Here is a 13,038-nt window from a genome sequence, read left to right on the forward strand (position 1 = left end):
TGCTTTTAATTGTTTTAGGAAGAGACCAAGGAGGAGAATAGCTGGGTCAAATGGAACCACTAGTTTCAGTTTTTTGAGACATCTCTACACTGAGAGCAGGACTCCTTTTTCCCCATAGTCCTGCCACCATGTGTTATTGACTGATTTCTTGATAATAGCCATTATTTCTGGAGTGAATGGAATCTTAGCATTGTTAGCTCAGGCAGGTTCATACTCTCCACAATTCTCCTGCCTTCGCCTGCCAAGTCCTGGGATTACAGGTGTGTATACCACCATTCCCAGCTTTGTTCTTTTTTTTTTTTTTTTTTTTTTTTTCAATTTTTTTTTTTTTTTTTATACAGTGTTGAATAATGTACTTTTTATTTACCTTTATTTAAAGTACTGGAAATTGAGCCCAGGGCCTTGTGCAGGTTATGCAAGTGGGCTACCACTAAGCTATATTTCTATCCTAATTCTTTTAACCTTTAAATTAAAAAAAATTTTTGACAGTGATTGTTTTTATGAATTTTAATACATATATAGATTCATGAAGCTATCACTATAATTAGGATATAGTACAATTTATCACCCCCTGAAACTACTGCATGATAACTATATTAATTTAGTTTTAAAATTTTATATATAGGAAACAGACATTATGTGCCCTTTTGTATCTGGCTTTTTTCTTTTTTTTTGGTACTGGAGATCAAACTCAGGTCCTTGCGCTTGCAAGGCAGTCACCAGAACCACTGAGCTAAATCCCCAGCCCGTATCTGGCTTTTTTCATTCAGCTTGATGTTTCTTAGATTTATCCATGTCCCTGTTTAGTAGAGTGTAGTGAAAATGCTGCTGGCCTTGTCATTTCTGTGAAATTTAAGTATAATTTCATTTGTGTTGGCTTTTCAAGGTAAATTCTTTATTTCCATAAACAACAATGGGAAGATGATTCCACTTTTCTGTTGCTATACAGAAAACTTTTAGCAATGTCACTAGAAAATTAAATGAAACTATTATTTGTCTGTTAACTGCCAACAAATCAACTGGTTTTACATTTTCCCCTGTCATTTCTTATATACATATATGCTTTTGTGCATTCATTTTGTTTGTTTGTTTGTTTGTTTGTTTGGTACCAGGGATTGAACTCAGGACCTTGCACTTGCCAGGTAGGCATGGTGCCACTTAGCTAAATCCCCAGCCCTCATTTTGGTCTTGGTTTTGGCTTTTTTGTTTATGCTTGTTTATTTGTTTTTTTAGACAGGGTCTTGCTCTGTAGTTCAGGCTGGCCTTTAATTTGTAGTGATCCTCCTGCCTCAGCTTCCTGAGTGCTGGGGTTACAAGTGTGGGCCACCACACCTGGCCTAGACTCATAATTTTCTAAATCTATTTTTAGAAAGTTATGTATTTTTCAATATTATTATAGTGGCATTCATATTTTTAATAGCTATAAAATATTCTGTCAAGCTGTATAATTAATCCTAAGGGCTTTTTCCAGGCTTATAAAACTGCCACTAGTGTTCAGGTTGGGGAATCATTTATAAACGTGTCCTTGCTTTTCTGGAGTATATATAATAATTTTTTGTTTTGAGGTAAGTTCTTGCAATGTAATTCAAGCTGGCCTTGAACTCACTGTGTAGCTCATAGATTGATTTCGAACCCGTAGCAATCCTGCCTCAGCCTCTCAAGTCCTGGGATTATAGGAATGTGCCACTATGCCTAGTTTATACACGGTAAAGGTTTTAAAATGTATATATAAATGTCTTAAATTTGCTAGTAGATTAACTTTTTTTTTTTTGGTATGAGGCATTGAACTTGGGATCTAGCGCTTGGTAGCAGGCGGCAGAACCACCAAGCCAAATTCCTGACCCTACCTAATAATTTTTAAGAGCACTTTTATTCTCAGAGAACTTTCAAATATTGTGAATTTTAGCAAAATTTGTCTCACTTTTGGATATTGTTCAGAATTTTTTTTGCTGTATTTTTCTGAACTCTGCAACTGATCATGTTTCTCTCTTCCTCTCTCTCTCTCTCTCTCTCTTTTAAGCTAAATGTTGCCAGCTACCTACAAACAATCTGCTTAACTGAAAATTTCAGAACTGATGTAAGAGACTTTGTAACCTTGTTAAGTGCAAATGCATGTGATATCAGAAGAAGTATCCTTTTCTTACAATTTTGGATTAGAAGTGGAGGTGGATTTTTAGAAGAAAGGCCATTATCTCATCCTGGTAAGTTGATCTATTATAAAAGAAATTTCTATTATAGGACTTTATTTTTAAATATATGCTGAACTATATAAAACTATCTGAAAGACTAATTTTTAGCATCCAGTTATCATGCTAATCCTCAGAGTTTTCCTAGTTACTTTTCTCATTGCTGAGACAAAACACCCAACACCCAAAGTTAAAGGAGGAAAGGTTTATTGTAGCTCATAGTTCATAGTTGGCTGGCTTCAAGGCAGAGTGGCATGGCAGAGAAGAAACAGTCCATGGCAGGCAGAAGGGAGCAAAGCAGTGAAGTAGCAAAGAGCCAGCAAATGACATGCAGTAACAACAGCAGCCCTCTTTCTGTCCCTTGTATATTTTAGGAGGCATCTAGACAGAACCCATAACATGTCCATTTTGCTCACAAAAATTTTTGTAAATCTTTAGTATAAACAGAATGAAGCTGACTTTGGAAACAGACCTTTCCCTGCCTGTGCTGCTCTTTGTTGTGTAACCTCCAAAATTCAGGGTAGTTCTTCATCCCTGTTTCTTTACCTCAAAAATGAGAGGGTTGAACTAGATAAATCTGTAAATTACTTTTTATTGTATAGTTATTCTATTTAGATTAGAAAAGTGTCTGGAGATATAGTTCAGGGGTTGAGTGCTTGCCTAGCATTTACTTGGCCCTCGGTTAGATCCCTGGTTAACAGTGAAAAAAATTCCACCCCAATTATTTAACTGTTAACATTTCTTTCTTTCTTTTTTTTTTGCACTGGGGATCGAACTCAGAATCTTGGGCTTGCAAGGCAGGCAGGGAAACCACTAAGCTAAATCCCAGCCCCTTAACTGTTAACATTTCTAAACTGAGCAGGGGCATGGTAGCGCAAGCCTGTAATCCCAACTCTCCAGAGACTGAGGCAGGAGGATTACTGTTGAGTTCAAGACCAGCCTGGGCTACGTAGTGAGTTCCAGGTCAGTCTCAACTACATAGTGAGACCCTGTCTCAAAAAAAAGAAAAAGAAACTCTATGTCTACAAATGCATAAGTGACAGTTTAGAAATTTTTTGTTTGTTTGTTTTTTGGTAGTGGGGATCAAACTCGGGTCCTTGTGCTTGCAAGGAGGTGCCGGAACCGCTGAGCCAAATCCCCAGCCCTGTTTGTTTTTTGAGACAGGGTCTCACTATGTAGTTGAGACTGACATGGAACTCACTATGTAGCCCAGGCTGGTCTCAAACTCATGGTGATCCTCCTGCCTCAGCCTTCCAAGTTCTGGGATTACAGGCTTGTGCCCGACGCCTGGTTGACATATATTTTCTTATAACAGAAATACAGGGGCAGGAGGTGGCCAGGTGGAGGGAGGTGGTGTGGCAGCTGGGCCAGGAGATGCTGGCACACCCAGTGCCCTGAATACTCTGACATCTGTCCCATTGGCCAGCATCCATGGCAGCCTTCCAGCAGTGGCTGGGCTTCAGTGCCTTCCCGGCGGGTAGAGTGAACCATGGAGCTGTGTGTGGGAGTAAGTACTGCCTGATCACAAGATTGGGAGTGGGTCCTTTGGGGACATCTCCCTGGGTGCCCACATCTCCTCTGGTGAAGAAGTGGCCATCAAGCTGGAGTGTGTGAAGACAAAGTACCCACTCTGCAGATGGAGAGCAAGTTCTGCAAGATGATGCAAGTGGGGAGTGGGAATCCCATCCATGAGGTGGTGTGGGGCTGAGGGCAACTACAGCGTGATGGTCATGGAGCTGCTCGGGCCCAGCCTGGAGGCCCAGATTCTGCTCCCACAAGTTCATCCTCAAGATGGTGCTGCTCCTGGCCAACCAGAAGATCAGCTGCATTGAGTACATCTACTCCAAGAACTTCATCCACCAGGAAGTCAAGCCCAACAATGTCCTCATGGACCTGTTAAAGAAAGGCAACCTGGCATATATCATCAGCTTTGGCCTGGCCAGGAAGTACCAGGATGCTCACACCCACCAGCACATCCCCTCCCGGAAAACAAGAACCTGACCAGCACTGCCCACGATGCCTCCATCAACACCCACTGGGTAGGCATCAAGCAAAGCCTACTGGATGACCTGGAGAGCCTGGGCTATGTGCTCATGTACTTCAACCTGGGCTCTCCACCCTAGCAGAGCCTCAGAGCAGCTACCAAGTGCCAGAATTATGAGCGGATCAGTGAGAAGATGCCCACACCCATCAAGGTCTTCTGCAAAGGCTACTCTTCCTTCTCAACATAGCTCAACTCCCTTTGGTTCCATGATAAGCCTGACTACTCCTAGCCGTGCTAGCCCTTCTGAAGCTTCTTACACTAGCAGAACTTCTCCTATGACTGTGTCTTTGGCTGGAACATGCTCAAATTCTCTGCTTCCTTGAGCCAGGCTCAGCCCCAAGACAGCGAAGCTATTGAACCTCCCTACCCCTGTCCCTGGCCCTCTGCTGGGTTCTCATGTTCACCCACATACTGGTGCCGTGCCCCTGGGAATCCAAGCCCTGTGGAGGAGGTGGAGGAGGAGCTGCTAACACAAAACTACTAGCCTGTGGTCTGGACTCACGGGTCCCAGCTCTGACATCACCTGATGTACCCAAGCCCATCAGGGCCAGACCTGGTGGCCATCATTTGTTTGGATGGTGGGAGTGACAAGCTATTCCTGAGCGGTGGCTGCACACTGGAGAGGGTATGACAGAGAGGCTCTGTGTGGGATTGATTCTTAGGAATGAACCAGCTGCCCGAGGGCCAGGACAAGCAAGAAGAAGGGATAATGGATTGGCCTGGTGGGCATGGACGGCAGGACCATCAGCAGCCTCTGTATTGAACCAATCTCCTTAAATGTTCCCATGTCTCAAAAAAAACAAAATACAACTATATTATTATCAGCTTCCTTTTTTCACTTATTATAAACTATTGGTGATCTCAGTGTTAGTTTCTATACAGATGTATCCCTTTTTATGTGAACTATGCTGTAAACTTAGCTTGTCATTCTGTTTTTTCTAAGAATTTTTTTTTGTTTTCGATACTGGGGATTGAACTCAGAACCTTCCACTTGCAAGGCAGGTGTGGCGCCACTGAGCTAAATCCCCTGGCCCTCACTACTCTTTGATTATCATTGTGACCTAATCGTGGCACACTGTTGAGTACTTTCTTCATGCCGGGTCCTGTGTGTTCACGGGTAAGCCACGTTCCTTCTTTGAAAGAAGCTGCTAGTTTATACTTTGCATGCTTGCTCCATAGTCGGAGTTCTGGGAAATGCATACATACTTAAATAAAATCAAGGTGATGTCCCTCTTAGTCCAGCTGCCAGTGCATCAGTATTATAAATAAAGTCAAGGTGAGGTTCTGTAATTAACCCTTCCTCATTTTTCCCTTTAATGTGAGAGCTTCTTTGGAGGTTCTAGCAGGAGAGCACAGCTAATCGTATACCCTTGACTGAGGAAACTGTCTTCCTCTCTGAGGGTGGTTTTCCTCCGAGACCGGGGGTGCAGCTTTGTGAGGGACACACGTGGCATGGTGAGGAAGAAAGGGGACACCTGCCTAGCCAGCCAGATCAGACAAGCAATGCTGGCGATCAGTGGGGTGACAGATGTCACAGCCAGATTACCTTCACATCCTTTTCCTTTTAGCTTGTACAAAATTTCATCATATTACTGTTGTAGGCAGACTCATATATTTAATTCAGTGTGACCAAGACCTGTCATGTAAAGGTACAAGATCCCAATGATGAATGTAACTGTACTATATACCTAAAATGTACCAATAAACTCAACGCGAAAAAAAAAATTCACCATTAATTCAGTATAAACTGTTAGCTGTCGATATTTAGAGGTAAATATGATAAATTAGACATGGGAAATATTCTGGTGTAAAAAAACTAAATGACTGAAGTTAAACTGTTGCCACACCACTGGCTATAAATTTTTGTAACAATTTTATTTATTTAGGATGAGAGGTTTATTTTGACTCACATATTGATTGATTAATTGATTTTAATTCTGGGGATTCAACTCAGGGCTAGGACTGGGCTGCATCCTCAGTTCCCAAGAACTTTAGAAAACAAACTTAAGTGTGGCAGTTTGTCTTTTCAAAGATCAAATGTACATTTCATTCCTGCCTTTTTAAAGAAACATAGATATACACTCTTAGAACATTCAGGTAATAATCATATATTCCATTTGTTAAGATAACTCCTGTGAGACTTTTAGATGGGTGTATAAACTATAGCTACCTGTTTAGTTGGTAAAAGTTTTATATCTTTTTTTGGGTGTATAGTGCTGGGGATCAAACCCTGGGCTTTGTGCACACAAGGCAAGTGCTCTGCCACTGAACTACATCCTGAGCTCCCTACTCTTTTTTTTTTTTTTTTGGTACCAGGGATTGAACTCGGGACCTTGTGCTTGCAAGGCGGGTGGCAGAACCATTGAGCTAAATCCCTGGGCCTCCCTGGTCAATTTTTAACTCAGCAATTTATTGTCAGCACATATAGTTTTACCTTATTCTTTGTCATCACTCTGTACTATTCCATAGAAGTACCATATTTTCACCAATCATTACCTTTTCATGGGGATTTAAATTATCTTCAATTTATCATTATAGTAATGTGCAAGTGGTTGGGTGTGCTAGTGCACAACTGTAATTCCAGCACTTGGGAGGCTGAGGCAGGAAGATTGCCAAGAGTCCAAGGCTAGCCTGGACTACATAGCAAGACCTCTCATAAAAACCAAAAAGAAAAAAAAAAGTGCAGTGAATATTCATATATCCTTGAACATATCTGTAAGTAATTCTAGTGCAGAAAAAAAATCTGTGTGATTGTTGAGGTGAATGATACACTTCTACACTTTACATTTTGACAGATATTGCCAAATTGCCCTCAAGATAATAGTACCACCTTATGTTCCTACAAATACTATACGATGGGTCTTCTATGTGTACCATTAACAGAACTATATTATCAGTCACTTTAAATTTATCAATTTAAAATGTGAAATATGAGCCAGAAGTGGTGGTACACGCCTGTAATCCCAGCACTCAGGAGGCTGAGGCAGGAGAATAGCTCTGAGTTCAAGACCAGCCTGGGCTACATAGTGAGTTCCAGGTCAGTCTCAACTATACAGTGAGATCCTGTCGCAAAAAACAAACAAACAAAAAAAAGTGAAATATGGGCCAGGGATTTAGCTCAGTGGTTCTGCCACCTTCCTTGCAAGTGCAAGGACCAGAGTTCAATCCGGGACTTTAAAAAAAAAAAAAATTGAAATATGGACCACATCCTCTTTTTTGTTTTCAGTACTATGAATTTGAACCCATGGTCTTTGCATTGAGCTGTGCTCCTTCTTTTTTATTTTTTATTTTGAAACAGGGTTTTGCTAAGTCACAAATTGTCCAGTCTGGGCTGTACTTGTGATGATCTTACCTCAGCTTTCCAGAGTGCTGGGATTACAGGTGTGCGCCAACATGCCCAGCTTAATTTTAACTTTATATTTCTGTGATGACTAGAGAAAAATGCAGATCTTTTTTGAGGGAGGAACAGTGTCTCACTATGTAGTTCAGGCTGCTCTTGAACTCACTGTGTAGCCCAGACTGGCCTCAAACTTGCAGTGATCCTCCTGCCTCAGCCTCCCAAGTGCTGGAGTTACAAGTGTGTGCCACTATGCTCAGCTGCATCTTTTTATTTTTATGAGCTAGTTTTTTTTTTCTTCTATGACTTGCTGTTCAGTCCTTGCCTTTTTTTCTTGCCCTTGTTTTGTGAACCACCCTACCCATTATGGCACCTAGCTTAGGTATTGTTAACAAAAAAGGTCTATATTGTACTCTTAGTGAATTCAGCATATAATAGAGAAGAACAGAATTGGGGTATACATCAAAAAGTTACAAAGGATAATTGCACCTTTCTATTTTTTTGTACCGGGGATTGAACTTGAGACCTTATACACTTGCAAAGCAGGTGGCGGAACAATTGAGCTACATCCCCGGCACTAACTGCATCTTTTTAATAGCTGTTTGATACAATTTGTTTAAAATATATATATATAACAATAATTTTTCTTTTATTAATTTTATAGGAGCAAGTATCCGAAATGTACTAGTTTGCACTGAAGATTGCCAAGATTCTAAAAATAACACTAAAAATACTAAAAAGAATCGGAAAGTCCTTCCCAAATGTGACACTGGCTGTGCTGAGACCTTCTTTGGACTCAAGAACATTTTTTCCCCATCTGAAGACTTATTTTCATTTTTAAAGGTAAATTCATTATCTGGAATGTTGAATTTATATTCCTTTTTATTTTCCTAACATTTATGCTTTGAATCTTAAGTTTAACTTAAATTTGCTTATAATTGTTATAGACCTTAGGTTTCCAATTTTAACACTTTCTACCACTTTGACAAATGGTGCAAAGACATTGTTCTAAATATGTATAATAGGATTTAGAGTAGACCCTTTTCTGATCAAAACACAATTTCAGATTTTTGAAACAAATGACCTAATTACTGACTTGCACTATGCACCAGATATATAAGTATTAGAGCCTGTAGTTCTCCAAATAAGCAGTACAAATTTAGTTGTTGTTTGTTTGTTTTGGTTGTGGTGTTTTGGTACTGGGAATCAAACTCAGGGCCTTGTGCTTGCCAGATAGGCCCTGTGCCGCTGAGCTACATTCCTGGCCCCCAATTTAGCTTTTGTTTTGTTTTTTGGGTTTTTTTGAGGCAGAGTCTCACTATATAGTTGAGACTGACCTGGAACTCACTGTATAGCCCAGGCTGGTATCAAACTCACAGCAATCCTCCTGCTTCAGCCTCCTGAGTGCTGGGATTACAGGCATGCTCCACCATGCCCAGAACCCCCAATTTTTTTAGACTCAGTACTATTTTAATATTTTATGTGTAGGATAAAATTATATGGGTAGTGACTCAGAATAGGGACAACACTATATTCATATGGATAGAAAAATGCTCAAACCATGTACTGTGATAACGTTTTACTTAAAATTTGCTTTTCAGCATAAAATCACAACAAAAGCCGAATGGCATAAACTCATCCAGCTTCTTACAGAATTCCACATGCAGAATATAGATTTTTTATATAGTAATCTTGAGTTCATCCTACCATTACCGGTTGATACCATTCCAGAAACAAAAAGCCTTCGTGGCTCATCTGTAACTGTGGACGCCAGCGCAGTAACAAGAAGTATGAGATGTTCTGTCAGGAAATGTTCCGAAGGAGAGCAGCCGATGAAAAAGTCACAGAAAAAGAAACATAAGAGAAAGATGGTGATACTAGATGATAGTGACTTATTTGACACCAGCTTGGACTTTTCTGATGAATTTATTAACCTATCCCTGGTGTCTTCCTCAAATTTAGAAGAAAACAAAGCCAGAGACAAACGAAACAATGCAGAGACAAAGAATCTAAACCAATGTTCAGAGTCTGATATTGAATCTGTTCCTTGTCCTCCTAGAACACCAGCAGAAAAACAATGTTCTGTCCTTGTTTCTCATTGTTTAAATTCTCTCACTGAGTTCATGGATAACATGTCCTTCTTAGATGCCTTCTTAACTGATGTAAGGGATCAGAAGGAACTTGGTAAAAATGACTTCTGTTGGACAAGTGGAAAGGTTAAAAGTGGCCTGTGTGATGAGTTTAGTCTGGAGAGTGGTGATGGATGGACTTCTCAAGGCTCTGCGGAACTGAAGGCAGCTGTACAAGCGCTCAGCTTTACTAAGTGTTCTTCTACTATTTCAAAAGCATTGGAATCCTCCTTGAATTCTTGCAAGAAATTAGGAAGAGATCCAACCAACGAGCTTACATTTTATGTTTCACAAAAGCATAATAATGTATGCTTTAGCCAATCAGCAGCTAATTTGGAGTAAGTCTTGCTCTTTTTTTAACTTTTCATTTTTCAGTAATAAATGGCAAAAGGGAAATCATTAGCTTCTTTCTTCTCACTAGTTTTAAACTCCTGGGCTATTGACCATGATAAGCACTTAAAATTAATAATGTAGCAGGGTCATGGATTTAGCTCAGTGGTTCCAGAGCCTGCCTTGCAAGCACAAGGACCCGAGTTTGATCCCCAGTACCAAAAAAAATTAATAATGTAGCTTCTAAGGGAGATAAGGAAACCATCCTGACTGCTAGAAAGATTAGGGTGGGCTACCTTTAGGAAACCCTTGAATAAGAGGTTTGGACTTACCTTGACAGATAGCAAGTAGCCAATGAGATTTTTCAGTTGGAAGTGTTTAATGTGTTAATTGGAAATTATATTTTGTTTTGTTTTGCGGTACCAGGGATCAAACTCAGGATCCTACACTTGCAAGGTAGGCGTGGTGCCACTGAGCTACATCCCTGGCCCTGTTAATTGGAAATTGATCTGGAAGTGTTGTCCAGTGTAGACCAGAGACAGGGAAGCTGTTTGTTTGAGATTACTGTATTTTTATAGGGGCATTTAAAATAAAAATTAACACATCCCTTTTAATTTACAGCAATGCTTGGAAGAGGATAGCAGTCATTAAAAGTGTATTTTCTAGTCGATCTCTACTAAATGTGGGTAACAGACAAGCCAGTATAACTGAGTACCTGCCATTTCTTCGAAACATTTGCAGGACTGAGAAGCTAAAAGAACAAGAAAAATGTAAAAGAAGGTAAAGTCTGCAAAAAACAAAACACATTTTATATAGTTTTTTCAAAGTTAATAAGTATTCTCATAAGGTGGAAATGTTAAATTATATTTCTCTTTGTAATTGTGACAGGTTCCTGCACTATTTTGAAGGAATTCATCTTGACATTCCAAAAGAGACTGTGAATAGTTTGGCAGCTGACTTCCCTTAATATTGTGCATTAATAATGCTGTTTACAAATTATGTGGTGCTTAAGATACATTGTTCTATAATATTGATTTTCATGGAAGTGTTCATTTTTCTTCATGTACATTTAAAACAGACTATTTGTATTTTTTATTGCTGTGCAGATATTTAAAATGAAAAATTGAATTACAATTGTATTTATGATCATAGTATTCCTGAATTTTTTATATTATCTAATTTTGCTTTGTTGATATATTTTCGGCAAATCAATGAGCTGTTGTTTCTAGAAGGTAGAGTTCACTAAGGTATTTCTAAAAATACAATGCTAATCTAATGCTATATTTTCCCCTTTCCTATTACCCTTAACCCACCCCTCTCTAAATATCAGTTCTCTGAATTACATACACATGCAGTGCTTAAGAAAACTTCCTAGGAGCTGGGTGTGGTGGCGCACACCTGCAGTCCCAACATTTGGGAGACTAAGGCAGGAGGATTGCTGCAAGTTTGAGGCCAACCTGGGCTAAAATAGTGAGTTCAAGGCCAGCTTGTACTAACGGGTGAGATCCTGTCTCAAAAAAACAAAACAAGGGCTCAGTGGTGCTGCCTTGCAAGTGCGAGGTCCTGCTTTCAGTCCCCAGTATCCGCCCCAAAAAACAAAGAAAAAAGAAAACTTCCTAGGAAGAAAATTATGGTTCATTTTTCAAAAAAGAAGCAGTTCCTGATAAATTTATTTCTAGTGCACTTCCCAACATATTTACTATTGAATCAACAGTCTGAATAATAGTTTTCATAAGTCATTTTAGCACCCCTACATAAGTGGTATCTTCTACATTTTGCCAACACAAGTCACTTGCCTTGTAAATTTTTCTTACATTTTTATAATGATGTTTTATTTCACGATGATATTACTGGCATTAATATATCCATTTTGGACAAGCCTCTGTTCATTAAAACTGTTACAAAGGAAGATTCTGCCATATGATTTCTACATACTAACCATTTCCACACATAGTTGTTTTTATTTCCTGGGGGTACTGAGGATTGAACCCAGACTTTTGAACATGCTAAAGAAGCATTCCACCACTGAGTTACATCTCAAGCCCTTTGTTTTGCAGACAAGTCTTGCTGTTTTACCCAGGCTGGCCCCAAACTAATGAGCCCACAAAATCCTGCTGCCTCACCTTCTCAAATAATGAGAATAATAGATGTATACTGCCACACCCAGAAAGGTCATGTTTTTTGGGGAAAAGTATATATTTTTATTCTGGTAACAAGATCTTAAAATACCACATTTCATTTAATGTCATTTTGGATCAGATAATCATGTTTAAAATCACTATTTCAAATGTCTGTATTATATAATAGCTTTATATTTCAGATACATTATCTGCTGAATTGTATTTTAAGTAAAAAGGATCCTAATTTTGTAGTTTTTAGAAATATAGATGCAAACCTTTTTTCAAATGTGTGTCATGTTTTTACCTCTTTGTTCATCCTACCTTTTCTTGTGTTGACAAGTATACTGATCTATTTAAAGGTTAAAGCTAAAGCGTAATTTATGCAGTATTTAAATAGGAGTTCAAGAGGTAATTATGATGGTAAATGTGTGTATTGTGCAGAATTGGATATAGGCTGTATCTTACAGAGTTTGTTCTGTACAGAGAGAACAATGTCTTCTAGGGCCAGGGATTTGGCTCAGTGGTTCTGCCACCTGCCTCACAAGCACAAGGGCCCAAGTTCGATACCCAGTACCAAAAAAAAAGTCTTCTCTTGTATGTGTGGTACCAGGAATTAAAATCAGATCTGCAGCTTTTATTTAATATACTTGGCTATTTTCTACTGACTTTATTCTGTAGACCACTCATCTGTTAATTAGGGTTTTTTTGGGGGGAGTACTAGGGATCAAACTCAGGTCCTTTCACTTCCAAGGCTGGCGGTGGCACCACTGAGCGAAATCCCTGGCGCAATTAGGTGTTTTATTATTATTAAACTGATAGTTCTCAACAAAAGTAAGATAACACCATAGGACTGTATTCAAATGATTACAAATCAAGAACTAAGCTGGGGAGG

General features: G+C 39.3%; 1 protein-coding gene and 1 pseudogene across 1 annotated transcript in view; both read left to right on the forward strand.

The window, feature by feature from the left end:
- The window catches only part of Atad5 (ATPase family AAA domain containing 5), a 45,809-nt gene extending 34,352 nt beyond the window's left edge, over nucleotides 1–11,457 (forward strand). The window contains exons 19-23 of the mRNA XM_010642369.2: nucleotides 2,021–2,201; nucleotides 8,232–8,410; nucleotides 9,169–10,034; nucleotides 10,648–10,806; nucleotides 10,915–11,457. Coding sequence (XP_010640671.1) covers nucleotides 2,021–2,201; nucleotides 8,232–8,410; nucleotides 9,169–10,034; nucleotides 10,648–10,806; nucleotides 10,915–10,993 — 1,464 coding nt within the window. The 3' untranslated portion in view covers nucleotides 10,994–11,457. The remainder of the gene's footprint in view (nucleotides 1–2,020; nucleotides 2,202–8,231; nucleotides 8,411–9,168; nucleotides 10,035–10,647; nucleotides 10,807–10,914) is intronic.
- Nucleotides 3,696–5,049, forward strand: LOC104875019 (annotated as a pseudogene).
- Nucleotides 11,458–13,038: the final 1,581 nt, after the last annotated feature.

This window comes from Fukomys damarensis, unplaced genomic scaffold (genome assembly GCF_012274545.1).
Source record: "Fukomys damarensis isolate Sample0158 unplaced genomic scaffold, DMR_v1.0_HiC HiC_scaffold_13, whole genome shotgun sequence".
NCBI lineage: Eukaryota > Metazoa > Chordata > Mammalia > Rodentia > Bathyergidae > Fukomys > Fukomys damarensis.